Genomic DNA, 17,989 nt, shown 5'->3' with positions numbered 1-17,989 from the left:
ACTCTTCTAAATCCATTGACTTTGATACTGTTTATCCCTCATAGGTGGTAGCTTGTTGTATACTTGTACTGCTGGGAAAGGCTTATCTAGACTTCATTGGAGGATTCAGTTCTCCTCACAACTACTGAGAAATTGTTCTAATCTTTTTACTTCCCCAGCCCTTTCCTTTCTGCAACTCAGAGTCTACAAAAGTGCATTGGTGTGATATACAAATGCAAATACTATCCTTATGATTGGCGTCACCTCAGGGTGTAGGAGTAGTGTATGAAGCATATCCAGAAATTATCCACTGGCTTTATGTGACACTGAAAAGTAATTTTAAAGTGTATTTGAATTGTTATTGCCTTTTTAAAGAATGCTTATTTAAAACTGACGTTAAATAAATAAATAACTATTCATAACTGAAACCTTGAGTGTAAGTGTTACTTGACTACTTGTATTTACAGATTCCAACTGTACAGCTCTACTGCTCACATTTACCTCTGTTGAGATAAGCCTGGCTGCTCAGTCACATTACCACCTTGTGTACTACAGACCTATACTAAAAGGTGGGTTACCTAATACCAAGCAGATAAGTGTTGTGTAATCTCACACAGTGTGACTGCACCAATTCTTACCTAACACTGTAGGATCCCTATATGACATTAGAGGATATGGTCAGAGTCCGCCCTGTGGACTAAGAAAGAGAAATCATCTATGACTATTTAAGGCGGATGCATGGTCTAACACCCTGCCCCACGTGCTCACAGCCACAACACTTTAGAAATAATCCCTTTGCACTTCAGAAAGATCAACTCGGTTTGGTCATGCGACAGCTCGTGGGTCATGCCTGGCCCTTTATTGTAGACTGAATTGTGCTTTTGTCTGCTGCATGTTGTGAGGACTGAAAGAATACGCCCGGGCACCATTATAAATGATGTGGCCCACAAACGGGCAACGCTTTTCATTCTAGTTTGCCACAAACTTTCTGAGCAGTATGTGGGGGCATTTTCTGGTAAACTCTATGGCCAATAGAGCATTTTAAGGCACATTGGGCCTCATCATGAGTAGGGCCTTAGCCCTTAAATGTGTCAGTAACGCTTTTACCGCCGCATTTAAGGGTTGGCCCAATCATGAGTCGGGCAGTAAGCATGAGTTTTACCTCCAGCTTTTTGCTGGAGGTAAAAATGTCCCCTTACCACCTGTTTTTGGCAATATTACCACCAACGCAATTACCCCAATGGAAACATATTGCTCTGCCGTTACTCGTGATCCGGCTCTAATAGTGCCTGACAGAGTAGCGGTAACGCTATTTGCGTTGGCGGTATGATATAAGTAATTTGTAACATGCCTGTACACAAGTGTTTCTAAGTGCGACAAGACAAGGAAGGGAGGACAGGAGGACAAAACAATGATTTTACTAGGCCTTGTCAATTCAGATCAAGCAAGTTCGGGAGGAAGTGAGAGAGAGAAGTACCAGGGGGAGGGGAGAGTGCAAAGTAACTAGTGCAGCCGGGAGGTGGCTCATACATGCAGAGAGTCAGGGGACTGTAGGGTTGCAGATACAGTCCCCTAAGTGGTTGGGAGGCCTGGAAGCAGTGCAAGGGCAACCGGTCGTCCAGGAGCCTGAACCCATAAGTTCAGTGGGTGGACAGGTAACCAGTATGATCAGCAGACAGGGACATCAGCAAGGGAGAGGGAGAGAGAAACCGGAAGTGAAAGGGAAGGTTTTGAGTTGCTTCCGGAGCCTTAGGTGGTCCTTTCTCAAGTTTGAGAGAGGCAGGGAGGCTGTTCCTGAGGGAGGCCCCAGCCCAGTACAGAGATCTACCCCCCACTTACTCTCTGCCTGGGGAAGCTTCTGACCCTCTGAGAGTTGGAGGTGGATGAGCAGAGGGCTCAAGAAGGAACATGCTTAGGAAGAGAACGTTGGATGTAGTGTGGTCCACGGAGATAGAAAGCCTTGTGGATGATGCAAAGGGTCTTCAAATTGAGCAACAGGGAGCCAGTTGAGAGATTTCAGGACTGGATAGATACGATCCCTTGGCTTGAGGCCAACGACAAGTCTCGCAGTCCTGTTCTGGATAAGTTGTAGAGGGTGAAAAGTAGAGACAGGCAGATTTAGAAAGAGGCTGTTGCAGTAGTCCAGCCTAGAGAGGACCAGGGCTCTGGAGACAGTGAGCTTCTGAGGAAAAATGGGAAAAGGAAGAATACCTCTGAGGAGATGCAGCTGATAGTGTGACTTCCTAGAGACATCATAGATGTGAGAAGAGAAGGAGGCTGTGAGTCAACTCTATCAGTGGACATACAGTCAATTTCAGGTGGGAGTACCATGTCTGGCGCACCCACTTTGGTGCAATGAGAATCATGGATAAGTGTTTCTGGTGCAATTTGTGGCTCACTCTGTTCAAGAGTGGTGTTGGGGAAAAAGCATGAGCAAATATCCCTGACCAATTGATCCATAGGGCATTCCCTAGGGACCCCCTCTGTGGGTATCTGGAGGCCTAATTAGGTTATCTTGCATTTTCTGATATTGTGAAACAGTCTATTGCTGGGGGCTGTCATGATCTCTGCTTCCAAAAGATCAGGACTTGCCCGACTCCCTTGGAAGCAGACCCATAACCCCGGTTCCGAGTGCCAGTCAGTCCCAATTGGGACCTTTTGGACCCTGTCCTGGCGCAAGTGGCACCAGGCTCATCAAGATGCCCAGTCCCAGCGCTGGAAGCGCCGGGCTCATAATGCTTGGGTGGACTTACCTGCAGCAGACCATGCTGCTTACTTACCTGCCAGTTGAACCCCTGATCCTCTTCTGTTTGGGACTACTTTTCCTGTTGGGTGGGGCAGGAGCCACTCCCTAGGTTCAGAACACTGGAACTCTTCTGGAAAGCAGGAACTCTTTTCTTACCTAGGCGTGGCTGTGGAAGGAGACACCTAAGCACTACAGGAGGCTATTTAAACCACACCCAATGGATGAATCTTGCTTTGCGTTATTCTGCATTCTCTGCAGCAGAACGCTCATCGTGTCTTCTGCTTCTGATCCTGGGCCTAAGGGAACAAAGGCTTACCATCCTGTAATCCAGTCTTCAGCAGCACCTGTAAAGACAAAGAAAGAACAGGTTAGCACTACGGTCTTCAGTGGCAGCGCATCTCTTACCTGGTCCATCGGTTGTCACCAACGCCTCGCGCTGCATTCCGGCATCTGAAAGACAAAGGCTTACCTACTCTTCGCATGCTCCGGAGGTCTTCGCACTGCATTCCGGCATCTGAAAGACAAAAGCTTACCAGCTCTTCGCACGCTCCAGAGGCCTTCGGCGCTGCATCCCGCATCTGAAAGACAAAAGAAGGTGCGTATAAAGACATTGGGCAACTTTATTACTCACGTGCCATTACTCCTTCCCACGCCAAATCCAGTGGGTATTCCAGCACCCTTCAGCTTCTCTAAAGCTCCGAACTTGTACCTGCAAGAAGGGACAGTTAATGCGCATCGTGAAGCAGGCTACAAGCGCTTACTTACGTGCTTCCAGGCGCTTCTATTCCTCACGCGGGTTCGATCCTCAACTCTCATCAGCCCGTCATCCGCCATCGCCAGAACCCTGCAAAACAAGAGATATCATTACAAAAGACTTTTAAGACATTTGAAGTGCCCAGAACTTACCGTTCGTGCAGTTAACGACGGACAGCAGTCCTCTGAGGTCAAGAGGCCTGCACCCTTATCCAGTGAAGAAACTGGTTACGGCACCCTGCCCCGAGGCAGATGGAGAGCTCGGCGTTCACTTACCTAAGACATCTTACTCTTCGAGTCAGACATACAGTGCACAGAGGTCCATCCCAAAGAGCCAACCGTGTGTTACACATTACCTTTGAAGATACAGCATTCACCCAGTCAAGACCGGTGCCTCTACGGGAATCAGGTGAGCGTTACAGAACGCAAAGCCAATCGCAAAACTCCCACCCAGGCGCTATGGAAACCTCGGATACCGACCAGCTAGCCCAGTTACTTGGGGAACTAAGAGCAGAAGTGCATGCAGCCCGTCAGGAAACAAATGCTCTAAGAAGGGAACTGATTATTTCCAAGGAGCGAACAGACGATCTCGCTAGACAATTGCTACAGTCACAAGCCGGACAAACTCCGTTACCCGCATCAGGGGCAAATCTTCCTTCAACACCTCTACGAACCCAGTGCAGATCAACCTACCTGGGAATGTACCTCTGGCTCCGCCCGAACGATTTTCTTGTGACCCAAAGAGGTTTGCAGTATTTATTAATCAGTGCCGGTTGCACTTCTTATGCCGGCCAGCAGCCTTTCCAACTGATCAAACTAAGGTAGCTTTCGTGCTTTCGTACCTTAGTGGCAATGCGGCAGACTGGTCGATCCCTCTAGTTAATCAAGATGATCCGGTTCTCCATGATTTTCAAGCTTTTCAGCTCAGTATGGAAAAACTGTTTGCAAGACATTCACAGGGGCAGGCCTTGGACAATGAGCTCCTTTCATTGCGACAGGGTAATCAAGACCTTTTGGCTTATATTGCGTCTTTCAACAGACTGATAGTGGAAACTCGATGGCCTGAGGACAAAAGAATTACACTGTTTTATAGAGGTCTACGTGGAGAGCTCAAAGATGTGTTAGCCCAAGTAGTGAATCCCCCGCAAGACTGTTCAGACTATATTGACTTAGTCGTTCAAATTGACCACAGACTGCAGAACAGGAAGGCTGATCGTTCCAAGTTTGATGCTCGAGTATTTTCCAAACCACCAACTCCTACCAAAGGAGTAGACTCCGGGGAACCCATGCAAATAGGGGGCCTGAAAGGACCACTAACACAAAAGGAGCGGGAAAGGAGAAAACAGCTGCAATTATGCCTTTATTGCGGAAACTCGGGGCACTTTCTTCGAGACTGTCTGGTGAAACCAGCCAAGAAGGCAGTAGGAGCTGCAGTTACCAGGGTCACAAACTCTGAGCAGGGAAACGACCTCGCCCGACAAGAATAGAGGTCCTCTTGCCGAGCGTTAAAACCAGTTCCGTGACCTAGCATTTCGTGATACCTATGGTCCTCATTAGCCCTGAACATCCGGATCGATTACATGCGATTGAAGCTTACGTCGACAGCGGTGCCATCGGCAATTATGTGGATCATGAAATGGTTTTGAGGATGAATCTGACTCTTTGTCCAAAGGCTGTAAAGGACGTCATTACTATGGTGGATGGTACGGAGATAGCCTCCGGACCAGTAACGCATACCACCCAAGAGGTGACGCTAGTAAGTCAAGATGGACACCATGAGAAGATCGTGTTCGATGTGATCAAGGCCCCTCAGTTCCAGATTATTCTAGGAATTCTTTGGTTAGAGAAGCACAATCCTCAGATCGATTGGCGAGCAAGAACGGTTCAGTTTCCAGAATGTGCCTCTACTTGTCACCCTCGACCTGGTGTTGCACTGGCAGCAATTTCCTCGGAGGCTCCCCAGTTACCTCCTGAATACCTAGAATTCCAAGATGTTTTCCGGAAGGATCAGGCTAACTCTCTACCTCCTCATAGGTCTTATGACTGCCAGATAGACCTGATACCTGGATCTACTCCTCCTTGTAGTAGAATTTATGCCCTCACCGAGCCTGAGAATCTTCACCTCCGACAATACCTGGATCAATACCTTGCGAATGGGTTTATTCGTCCTTCCAAGTCCCCTGCTTCCTCAGCTTTGTTCTTCGTTCCAAAAAAAGAAGGGGACCTTAGAACTTGTATAGATTATCGCGCCCTGAACCAGATCACCGTTAAGAATAGATATCCGTTACCTTTGATCCCTGAACTCCTGGACCAAGTCAGAAAAGCATGCATATATACAAAGCTGGATCTTAGAGGAGCCTACCACTTGGTACGAGTAAAAGAGGGCGATGAATGGAAGACGGCCTTCCGCACCAAGTATGGGCTATTTGAATATCAGGTCATGCCCTTCGGACTTTGCAATGCCCCGGCCGCCTTTCAATATTTTATGAACGATGTCCTCAGAGAGCTCATAGATGTGTGTGTTGTTGTTTACATTGACGACATCCTCGTTTATTCTTCATCGGAAACTGAACATCGGAAACACGTGAAAATGGTCCTCGAGAGATTGCGTCAACACAAACTTTTCGCTAAGTTGGAAAAATGTGTTTTCAACGTGACTGAAGTTGAATTCTTGGGATTCATATTATCACCTAGCGGAGTGTGTATGGATTCAAAGAAGGTCGATGCAATTCTCAAATGGCCATCGCCATCCTCCGTAAAAGGTGTTCAAAGCATGTTAGGCTTCGCTAACTTTTACCGCAGGTTTATCCCCGAATTCTCTCGAATAGTCCAGCCCATCACCGCCTTGTTAAAGAAAAACAAACGTTTTGAATGGTCTACCGAGGCGGAACAAGCTTTCCAGAATTTGAAGACTAGATTTATCTCTGCACCGATCTTAAAACATCCTCGCCCAGAACTCCCCTACATCGTTGAAACTGATGCTTCGAGCCTTGCCATGGGGGCAGTTCTATCACAAAAGGATCCAGTAACCAATCAGTTGCATCCCATGGCATTTTGGTCCCGCAAATTCTCGCCTCCTGAAATCAATTACACTATTACTGATAAGGAACTTCTAGCTATCAAGTCCGCCTTTAAGGCTTGGCGGCATTATCTTCTGGGGGCCCGACACACCGTTACTGTGATTACAGATCACCGAAACCTGCAATATTTGAAAACCGCAAAAGCTCAATCCTCTAGGCAACTCCGTTGGGCACTATTCTTTGCCGAGTTTGACTTCATAATTACCTATCGACCTGGTACAAAAAACGGTAAAGCTGATGCCCTTTCTCGGATGGGAGTGGAAGAACATTTGATCAATCCTAAACCTGTACCTATCATTCCCGAACAAAGAATTCTAGGTGTAATCGCCACACAATCCATAGAGGAAGTTAAGGATAAAGCCAGGCTACTGGTAACTCCAGCAGACATACAGAATTGGCATCTGCAGGGAAAGGACTTTACGGTGAAGGACAACCTATTATATTTCCAAGAACGGTTATACCTGCCCAGCACAGATTTACAGAAAAAGGTAATCTCTTGTTATCACGATTCTTTAATGGAAGGACATCCCGGTATGACCAAGACCTCGGAAAAGATCAAGCGCTACTTCTGGTGGCCGTCTTGGAAAAAAGATATCAGAGACTTTATAATGTCCTGCGGAGTATGCGCCCAAAACAAGAGTCAAAAGGAAAAACCAGCCGGCCTCTTACGCCCTATTGACATCCCGCCTCGCCCTTGGCATACGCTTTCTATGGACTTCATCACCGATCTACCTCCATGCTCCGGATACAATACGATCCTAGTAATCGTGGACCTATTCTCCAAGATGGCGCATTTCATTCCACTCAAAGGCTTACCAACAGCAGCAACTCTGGCCCGAGAATTTCTCGAAAACATCGTCCGACTGCACGGTTTTCCTTCGGTTCTAATTTCAGATCGAGGTAGTCAATTTATTTCTCATTTTTGGCGAAGTTGCTGTCGGTCGGCTCAAATTGATGTGAGACTATCGACCAGCCACCACCCTCAAACCGACGGACAAACCGAGAGGACCAATCAAACTCTGGAACAGTATTTGCGCTGCATGCTATAACACACTGAAAAAACTTGGAAAGATATCCTTTGGATAGCCGAATATGCCTACAATAACTCTGTCCACTCGGGAACTGGGAAGACCCCGTTTTTTCTTTTATACGGTAGTCACCCTCGAACCTCAGAGTTGGATCCACTCCAAGATCTTGGAACACCAGCAGTAGACCACCTGCATTCTACAATCACCCAAGCCTTTAAGGAAGCCGTTTCTCACCTTCAAAGGGCTAAAGAACAATACAAGAAAGGAGCAGACCAACATCGGAAGGAAGCCCCCCAACATCAAGTAGGAGATCAAGTCTGGTTATCCACCAAATATCTACCTCTAAAAGGACCACGCACATTCAACCCAAGATACCTTGGTCCCTATTCCATCACTACCATAGTAAATCCAGTAGCGGTCAAGTTGGACTTGCCCCCTCACATGAAGATACATCCGGTCTTCCACGTCTCTCTATTAAAACCCGTGCAACCTCAAACCCGACTAACTACATCTCCAAAACCTATTCTAGTTGATGGAGAACTCGAGTTTGAAGTCAAAAGCATCCTGGATTCCAAGATCTCCAAATCTAAACTATTTTACCTGATTGACTGGAAAGGCTACGGTCCCCAAGAAAGATCCTGGGAACCTGCAGAATATGTCCATGCGCCTCGTCTAATCAAAGGATTTCATCGAACATTTCCTAACAAGCCCAAACCCCTGGAGAAGCCCGGTTTGGGAGGGGCCTTGAGGGGGGGTGCTGTCATGATCTCTGCTTCCAAAAGATCAGGACTTGCCCGACTCCCTTGGAAGCAGACCCATAACCCCGGTTCCGAGTGCCAGCCAGTCCCAATTGGGACCTTTTGGACCCTGTCCTGGCGCCAGTGGCACCAGGCTCATAAAGATGCCCAGTCCCGGCGCTGGAAGCGCCGGGCTCATAATGCTTGGGTGGACTTACCTGCAGCAGACCATGCTGCTTACTTACCTGCCAGTTGAACCCCTGATCCTCTTCTGTTTGGGACTACTTTTCCTGTTGGGTGGGGCAGGAGCCACTCCCTAGGTTCAGAACACTGGAACTCTTCTGGAAAGCAGGAACTCTTTTCTTACCTAGGCGTGGCTGTGGAAGGAGACACCTAAGCACTACAGGAGGCTATTTAAACCACACCCGATGGATGAATCTTGCTTTGCGTTATTATGCATTCTCTGCAGCAGAACGCTCATCGTGTCTTCTGCTTCTGATCCTGGGCCTAAGGGAACAAAGGCTTACCATCCTGGAATCCAGTCTTCAGCAGCACCAGTAAAGACAAAGAAAGAACAGGTTAGCACTACGGTCTTCAGTGGCAGCGCATCTCTTACCTGGTCCATCGGTTGTCACCAACGCCTCGCGCTGCATTCCGGCATCTGAAAGACAAAGGCTTACCTACTCTTCGCATGCTCCGGAGGTCTTCGCACTGCATTCCGGCATCTGAAAGACAAAAGCTTACCAGCTCTTCGCACGCTCCGGAGGCCTTCGGCGCTGCATCCCGCATTTGAAAGACAAAAGAAGGTGCGTTTAAAGACATTGGGCAACTTTATTACTCACGTGCCATTACTCCTTCCCACGCCGAATCCAGTGGGTATTCCAGCACCCTTCAGCTTCTCTAAAGCTCCGAACTTGTACCTGCAAGAAGGGACAGTTAGTGCGCATCGTGAAGCAGGCTACAAGCGCTTACTTACGTGCTTCCAGGCACTTCTATTCCTCACGCGGGTTCGATCCTCAACTCTCATCAGCCCGCCATCCGCCATCGCCGGAACCCTGCAAAACAAGAGATATCATTACAAAAGACTTTTAAGACATTTGAAGTGCCCAGAACTTACCGTTCGTGCAGTTAACGACGGACAGCAGTCCTCTGAGGTCAAGAGGTCTGCACCCTTATCCAGTGAAGAAACTGGTTACGGCACCCTGCCCCGAGGCAGATGGAGAGCTCGGCGTTCACTTACCTAAGACATCTTACTCTTCGAGTCAGACATACAGTGCACAGAGGTCCAGCCCAAAGAGCCAACCGTGTGTTACACATCACCTTTGAAGATACAGCATTCACCCAGTCAAGACCGGCGCCTCTGCGGGAATCAGGTGAGCGTTACAGGGGCCTCCATAAAGTGAAAATGTGCTTGAGCACGTCTGCAGGTAATTCCACCTTGTGCTCCAAGGGTTAAGCTATGCTTAAATGTCTTCTAGACAATTGTGCTCCTCTGGAACGTGTTGTCCTTAGAGATGTATTCCTGTGTGGAGACACCACTTCCAAATCTTCTGAGCGAGTACGGACAACCTCGGGGAGTTTGTTCCGCCCTGTTTGTTGATGTAAAACATGGCTGTTGTGCTGTCTGTTGTAATTAGCACATTATTCCCCATCAGCTATTGTTGGAAAGCATGCAGCGCTCTGTATACTGCTAGATGTTCTAGAACACATATGTGTTATTGTGCTAGTGGAAGAGACCATGTTCACTGCGCCATAAAGTGTAGCCAAGGGGCTCCCCATCCTGTTAGTTATGCATCCGTTGTGATCGTGAGGTAACTTGGTTGGTTGACAATTGTTATCCCTTTTAACATGTTTTCTTTTGTCCTCCATTTAAAAGCCAACACTGGTGTGTGAGAAACTTCCAGTAGATTGTCCCAATCCACCTCTGCTTTAAATCACTGTTTTGATAACCACTCTTGTACTGGATGCATGTTTAGCCTGGCGTGTGGCACGATAAAGATATAAGATGCCATCATGCCGAGCAGACACACCAACTTTTTGACTATTATCTGGCAACCGGACACGTAACAGGAGACCTGTTTCAACAGGTTTTGAAAGCTCTCATTGGAAGTGAACACTAGAGTTGCTTCTGTGTCAATAACAGCCCTTAGACATTGTCTTTGTTGGCTGGGAACTAGACTGGATTTCTTCTCGGTGATTGACAACTGCTCCTCGTTATCAGGCATCACCAAGACAGCAGGAGCTATCATTGGGTTAGGAGAAGCTAGAACATAACGTGTTACGAACTTCCACATGAGATGTGAACAAGAACTTTGTGCCAATTATATAAGGAACCGTTATGCTTAAAATGTTTTCTAGATATGTGCCATATCACAAAGGTACATGTGTACAGAACCACTTGTCATGGGAAGTCAAATGTAGCTCCTGGTACCTGTTGGTGTCAAGCTAACCAAGCTTCTCTAGGCTACAAGCCGGAGCTGAACAGATTCCAGCCCCTACCAATTTCAAAAACATGGTGGAAAAATATCTGCTGCCACCAGTTCATCCTGGGCACACTGCAATTGTAAAAACAAAGTTCCAAAGAAAGAAAATGTTATAAGTATACAAAGTATTCTAACTGCACTTCACTTTACGGTGATGTGTGCAGCTTAAAAAATATAAGACATCCACTAAGGGAGGCATGGTCTCCAAAACTGATAGTCGTATTGGAGGAAAGAATCAAAAAACGACAATCTTTAATAGCACTAACAGACTGGGGACAGGGAGATCAAATACACCCCAGGATGGGATTCATGTTTATACATTCTGGACAGCCCAGCAGCATTAATATGTTGAGGGCCTGGCCTATGCTCATTACTATACTCAATACGTATGGACCTCCTGAGCAACTTCAGAGTCTCCCCCTTCATGTTCATTAGCCACTTTAGGGGCTTATTATCAGTTTGTATGGTGCCATGAATTGCAAAGGGGTAGGACCTCAGCTTACACAATGACAAAATACTCCTTTTCCACTGTGGCCCACCTTAACTCCATGTCCTTAAGCTGTCCTTATTCTGACAGCTGATAAAACATATAAGGCATTCTATGTTTGTTATGAAACAGAGAGGACCGCTCTTATTCCAGTGTCATAGGCATCAAATGGTACAGTAAAGAGTCTCTGGTAGTCAGATGCGATAAGCACAGCTGCCTGGCATAGGGAATACTCTAAGCCCTGAAAGGCACATAACCTTCTGCAGGAAGGTCTGGAAAAGTGCCTACTTGCTTCTAGATAGTAGGGGTCTCCCAGTTTTGTACAACCCGTGCTTTGCAGGATAGAGGCTGAATCTTGTCTCGTGTGCAGGGTAGGACATTGAACCTTGCCCAATCTGGCATTTAGTGGCCTTTATGGTCAGGTGAGCCTGTTGAAGTGCCTGCAAAAAAATCAAATGTGTTTAGCATGTTCTGCCCAAGTACGGCTTAAGACTCCAATGCCATCAATATATTTCATGCAGAAATCATCTAACCCCTTCAGGACATGTTAAACCAACCTTTGAAAAGTGGCATGTGCATTTGTGAACCCAAAGGTCATTACCCTGCACTGGTTAAGACATTAGAGTGTGTAAAATACAATGTTCTCCTTGCCATTTGCAGCTAGGAAACGTTGCCAATTTCCTGCATTGAGATCAAAAGTACTGAGATACTTGCACAGCACCCAGTTTATCCATTAACTCATGAGTTCATGGAACGGGTGAGCTGTGAGCCACTGTTATGGTGACAACATTAAGAGCTCAATTGCCCACACAGAACCTCAAATCTGTGGTGTCTGCTTTTGGCACCAGAACCACTGCACTGGACCATGGATTATTAGAGGGCTCTATCACCCGTAGGCCCAAATTCCTAGTGACCTCTGACTTGTTGTGTGATCTTACCTTGTCTGACATTCTGTAACTGCTACTTTTGGTAGGCACGCTATCCTCAGTGTCTGTGTCATGGTGTCAGTTCTGGAGTAAGTGCAAACACGGGGAAATATTACCTAAGCAAAGTTTGCACCTCACCTTGCTGTTGCAGAGTCAGTTGAAGGGACAACTTGACACCCTCAATGGAGCGATCTGAAGGACTGCCTTGGTTCAGATAATTTCTCTGCCTCCCTATCTGAAGCCAATAGCAGGACTCCCATTCCTCTTGGGCGCAAAGATTTCAACCGATTCGCATGGAACACCTCAGGAGGCAGTTTGGGTCTTCCCAGGTGCACTAAATAGTTTACCTCATGGTAGGGATCTATCCACTTATCCTGTAAGGCTCTATGCCACGAAGGGTCCATGTTCAGGATTTATTGGCCTGGAGTAAAATTCACAATAAAAGCTTTTTGGTCAAACCACTCTTTAAACAGTGCTTATCCAGCCGTCAACATGGCATCCTCTTTCTCAGTCCCAGAATACACTCTACCACATTTATATATAGGGGGTCTCCCACCCTTCCTTTACTATGGTCAAAGTGCCCCTTACTGGGTGACCAAAAGGGGCTGAACCCCTTCCTGATGCACCTCTTTGTAGGCAAACAATAAGCATGGTAGCAGAAGATCCCAATTCCTTCTCCGGGGCTCTTCAAGAGATCCAATCATGCTTTTGAGGGTCCTGTTGAATCTTTAAACCAGCACATTGGTCTATGGATGGTAGGCGGGTGAGAATGTACAAGACAGCCCATACTCCTTCCACATTGCCTTCATATAATTAGACATAGAAATTAGTGCCGCTGTCGGACACAACATCTTAGGGAAGCCAACCCTAGTAAAGATGCTGAATCATGCTCTTGCAAACAACTTGGCAGTTACTTTTTTTTAGTGTGATGACTTAAGGATATCTGGTGGCCAAGTCAACAACCAACAGGCTACACCTTCTGCCAGCAGATGTGGGCAAATCTATTGGACAAACAATATCAATCCCTAACCTCTCAATGGTACTACCACTAAAGGAAGTGATACCAATGGAAAATGGATATTTGCTCCACTTTTGCCAGACAACTGACAAGTAGAACAACTTCTGCAGCAGTTTTCTACTTGAACCCCCATCTGAGGCCAGTAGAAATATATGGAGAACCTCTCCCTAGTCCTCTTGGTCCCAAGATGACCTGCTAGGTGGACTTCATGCGCCAAGACTGCAGGAGGAAGAGTCTCACAGACTGAGGGACCACCAACCTCCTATGGCCTCCTGCTGTGACCTTTATGGGTTCACAACATGGTAATCCATCTTGCCAGTAGACTGTATGTTGCCCTGGGGGGTATCAGGTAATATCCCTATATATATGATCGCTGTATATAATGTCACCGGGAAAAGGTTGTGGCGACATTATATAGGTGACCATATATATAGGGACCGGGGCAGGCAGGGGTTGTGGGGGTGTCCCCCGCATGTTCCATGTAATAATGTCCCCACAAAAAACGGCAATTTTCCCACAATTTCTTTGCATGGGGATATTTTTGAGGGGACATTATTACATGGAACCCCTGGGAGATCACCCTCCAACTGGGAACAGCCTTGTCTCCTTTGGCCTTCCAGAGATGGACACTCTTTCTGACCTTGACTGAGTTCTTACCTAGAAGGTTCTGTAAGTAAACTCTGTTATGGGTGGATCATGAGGATTGAGTATCTTAGGCAACCCCTCTTCATCATCAGGTTCAGGTGCTTGGTTAGGTACCTCAACCTCAGTTGTAGATACTTTAGGGGAGGTACTCTTCTTCCCTTTTTAGGAACCTTTGACTATTCAGCTTTGGGTTACCCCTTTAGCTCAGACTACCCCCTAGGCTTCGCTGAGGTAGCCTTCTTTGTTTGAGACCTTGTGCACAGCCATTCTGCTTTATCACCCACAAAGCCTGGTGTTTCAGATCATTTCCCACAGGACCTCTACCTGAGAATGCATCTGAACATTTACAGGAATCCTAATTTTTAGGAACCTTTGACTTTTCAGCTTTGGGTTACCCCTTTAGCTCAGGCTACCCCCTAGGCTTCGCTGGGGTAGCCTTCTTTGTTTGAGACCTTGTGCACAGTCATTCTGCCTTATCACCCACAAAGCCTGGTGTTTCAGATCATTTCCCACAGGACCTCTACCTGAGAATGCATCTGAACATTTACAGGAATCCTAACCACTCCATTTACTGCCAGAGTGACAGACATTACTGGGAATCTTTGAGGGTCCATTAGTTAATTTGTTGGGTCCCAGTGGAGCTCTGTCCAGAGCCTCTGGGTTTACCAAAGGGGAATCCTTCATAATTAGACTCCAATGTCTCTGGTAGCAGTGGCATCTGTACCATCTACCAGTAGACAATCCTTAAAAAAATACTTAGTATTGTCAGAGTTGGCTGCATATGCATCAGCAACTTTCTGTTCCCAGGACCCCATGAACACTAGAGTAACGTCTGCTGCAACACCTCTGGGGCAAGGAATCAGAAGTGAAGGATGCCCCTGTGTGTATATCTAACTCATAAGGGAAAGCCAGATTCACAGAGTGGACCTCTAAAACCTAACCCTTCACTCTTGGGTCCCCCATCACATGGTCTTTAGCTACACACGGAACACAAGCTCCTGAAGATCTATGCATGTAGGGAGGATTCCTGTAGCCAGATTCTTGCTTGGGATGGTGAGTCCTATTGTTTGTGGACCGTATTGGACATATTTCAACCCAATTCCTTCCGCTGGACTTTCTCTGTCCCTTTCTGTCTTCACCAAACTCAAAAGAGGCCCTTCTCTGGTCAAAACTTAATCAAGAACGAAAATGTCCATAGTTCCACCAGTTCAATGGTCTGTGTTAAGATGGATTTCCAAATTCTACACTGCGGCGGATTTTGGGTGGCCAACCTATTATGGTGAACAGAAAAGACATTGAAGTCTAGCCAAACCCAATAAAGGTAGTTAGCAGAGCAGCAAGGATTATACTCAGGAGTGTGAGTGGTCTAGCGCTGCAATGAGACACGCATAGAGCACTCCAATACCTCCAGTTAGACAGAGAAGTATACAAATATACAATTATTTATTAGGCCTTTAAGATACACCCTAGGCAATGAAAACCTCAGTAAGTATTATTACACAACTACTACCAACTACATACGTACATCCACCATCGCAGGGTTCTGACCAGAACCCCACACTTTACCCTTGAGACAGTTAAGCAATAATTAGCATAATCTTAAGCAACACTTTCAGTAACTGTGTGTATGGTAAAGCAAGTGAAGAGTTATTGCACTGATAGTCTTAGGGGCTGATCAGTTTCCACAGGAAAGTAAATCTGTGGGTGTCCCATAGACTTCAATTGGAGAAAAACAGCAAAAAGAAAATCTTTCCTAACATTACAGCATTTGGACACAAACCAAAAAGATATCTTTCTATTGGACATTATGATCAAATAATAAAGCACCAACTTTAAAGCACTAAAAAATAAATGGCATCGTCTCTTAAACCAATGCTCAGCCCAACAGTATAGCCTATTACTGGATAGCATGCACAGGAAATGAAGCACCAACTTTAAAGCACGTTGACCGCTTTTGTCTAAAGGTACTGCTTCTAGCACTTCGATTTCCTATGACATCACTGTGAAGTCTACGAGAAGTGTTGTCAGCACAAGAGCCTCGTTTGTCAGGGTCTCGCTTGCTTACTTACTATGTTGTGACTTTGGACTGTTAGGTTCTCAGTGGATATTGGACCAGATCAAAGTAAATACTGAAATTGTTGTAAGCATAATTAAAATCGTGGCTATATTTCGTACCAGAGCGACTGTGTCTCCTTTCAAAATAATAGGCCCTGATGGCTTGCCCTTTGTTTCTCAGTTTTTTTAAAAACCATCCCACAACAGCTCGGTTGTCCCACTTTTCCAGGCTCACCTTAACTTGGTGGACATATTTCCTTTGCAGCTGCTCTGTTACTTCTGGGGCTAGAAGGGGGCCGAGAAGAGCAAGGTCCACATCAGGGCGAAGATCAGGGTGACCCATCATCTCCTCGCTGCATGAAGAATCCAGCAGAAAAGCAGGTCAGAAAAAACAGATCCAACAGGACAGTTTGAAAGTATCCGAGATTCAGTCATCCCCATTGCAAGAGATCTATTAGGAGAAAACTGCATCAACACATTAAACAAACGCGCCTCCATGCTATCAGCCACATATACGAATCCCCCTCTATGGAAAAAGCCCCATTTAATTGAACCATGAGAAAATATACTTGGATGCAGCTCTCTCCTAAGGTCTGGCCTTTGATTTCATCCTTTTGGACACCATCCATTTCAGTACAGTAGTATCCTGATCGAACACCAGGAGCTCCAGTATCAACAGTGTGGTTCCAACAAAGGGGACATGATGCTGTTAACCCTGCAAGGTGCTGGCTACTGAAATACCTTTTCCCCCTTTACCTTCACTCAGTGCCCATCTGCTGTGGTCCCCGTGCCACAGCCCAAGATGGTCATCCTCATTGTGTGAATCCTGCGTCCATCACTTTGCAGCTCTGGCAACACTGCTGCTTTCACCAATTCTCCTTTTGACACTGGCCATCCACCATCACCAAAGTGATTTGTGATCTTGCGAGCAGGCCTCGTTTGGCATATTTTAAGCCAACAGCTGTGCCCCAACGACACCCAACTGTGGGGAACATGGTGGACACCCCTTAGTAGGGTAGACAGTTGACACAGATTATTCAGGGAGTGGATGCCTGCAAAACAACTCAGGACACATCTATATATATGTTTTCTCCGATCTGAACATCTATCTATCTATTGGCTTTATAAAATGATATGGTCCTGTTTGCTCCCCAGAGTCTGATGACCATGTGAGTTCTTCTCCCACCTTCCACTCCCTCTTACCCTTGAACAAAACCCTTCAATCTTTCCTTAAAGGTGCCACCATCACGTAGTCGAGGCACATACACCCTCTTTGTCCATAAATGCTGCTGAACTCATGTTGTCAAACTCTATGTGTGCGATACTCACTTCATCTCCCCCAAGGAAAGGGCAGCGCAGCAGATTTCTCCTGGGTTCCGCTATCCGGTCATTGCATCGACAACTAAAGCATCACCAGCCATACCATCTAAAAAAAGCATCTAAAAAAAAGGGTTTAGTTTAATAAAAATGGGGTTTGAGGTTAAAAAAAGAGGGGTTGGGGGATCCCCCATAAAAAAAAATGACTGTCGATGGAATGACTATAAACCCTGGGTTTCATTTGATAATGTCGCCGTGAAAAAGTCGCCAGGTAGGCAACTTTCTTTTCCTGACCCTTAAACTTCTTTCCCAAAATATTCTAGGAGGGGTATAATTATACATTATGACCTCCAATCCCAGAATATTTGGGGAAAGTGTTTGATTGTCTGGAGGGTGAATTTGTAGGGAAATGTTGGCACCTGGCAGCCATTTTCACGGCAACATTATCACTGGATACGTTCCCCTGCTGGTGCCAAGGACAACAAACCGCTACAATTAGAAGGTAAAACTAGGTCCTGCTGGAGATGACGATCCCACCCAAGGTTAGACAATACAACTGGGAGACCTTGTATGAGGCGTGCAAAAATATGATCTCTGTGGAGACGGCTGAAGCTCGAGTTTTGGGGAACTTTGTTACAAATGCGTGAATGATGGAGAAAGACATGTTGTGCTTGACAAGACCAACCCAGCAGAGGGTCCTTTGCGATAGACTTCCTTTGTCTGAAAACATGTACA

The 17,989-nt window shown here is 46.3% G+C and overlaps 1 protein-coding gene across 3 annotated transcripts in view; it reads right to left on the bottom strand.

The window, feature by feature from the left end:
• Positions 1-17,989, bottom strand: part of EXOC3L1 (exocyst complex component 3 like 1) — a 270,326-nt gene that overhangs the window by 99,559 nt on the left and 152,778 nt on the right. For all 3 annotated transcript variants that reach the window (XM_069653979.1, XM_069653995.1, XM_069653987.1), the window contains exon 5: positions 16,173-16,290. In XM_069653979.1, the coding sequence (XP_069510080.1) occupies positions 16,173-16,290 (118 nt within the window). The remainder of the gene's footprint in view (positions 1-16,172; positions 16,291-17,989) is intronic.

The sequence above is a fragment of the Ambystoma mexicanum genome, chromosome 1p, assembly GCF_040938575.1.
Source record: "Ambystoma mexicanum isolate Mex_15411 chromosome 1p, UKY_AmexF1_1, whole genome shotgun sequence".
Taxonomy (NCBI): Eukaryota; Metazoa; Chordata; class Amphibia; order Caudata; family Ambystomatidae; genus Ambystoma; species Ambystoma mexicanum.
The sequence above is the reverse complement of the archived record's forward strand: the minus strand, read 5'-3'. Positions and strand labels throughout refer to the sequence as shown.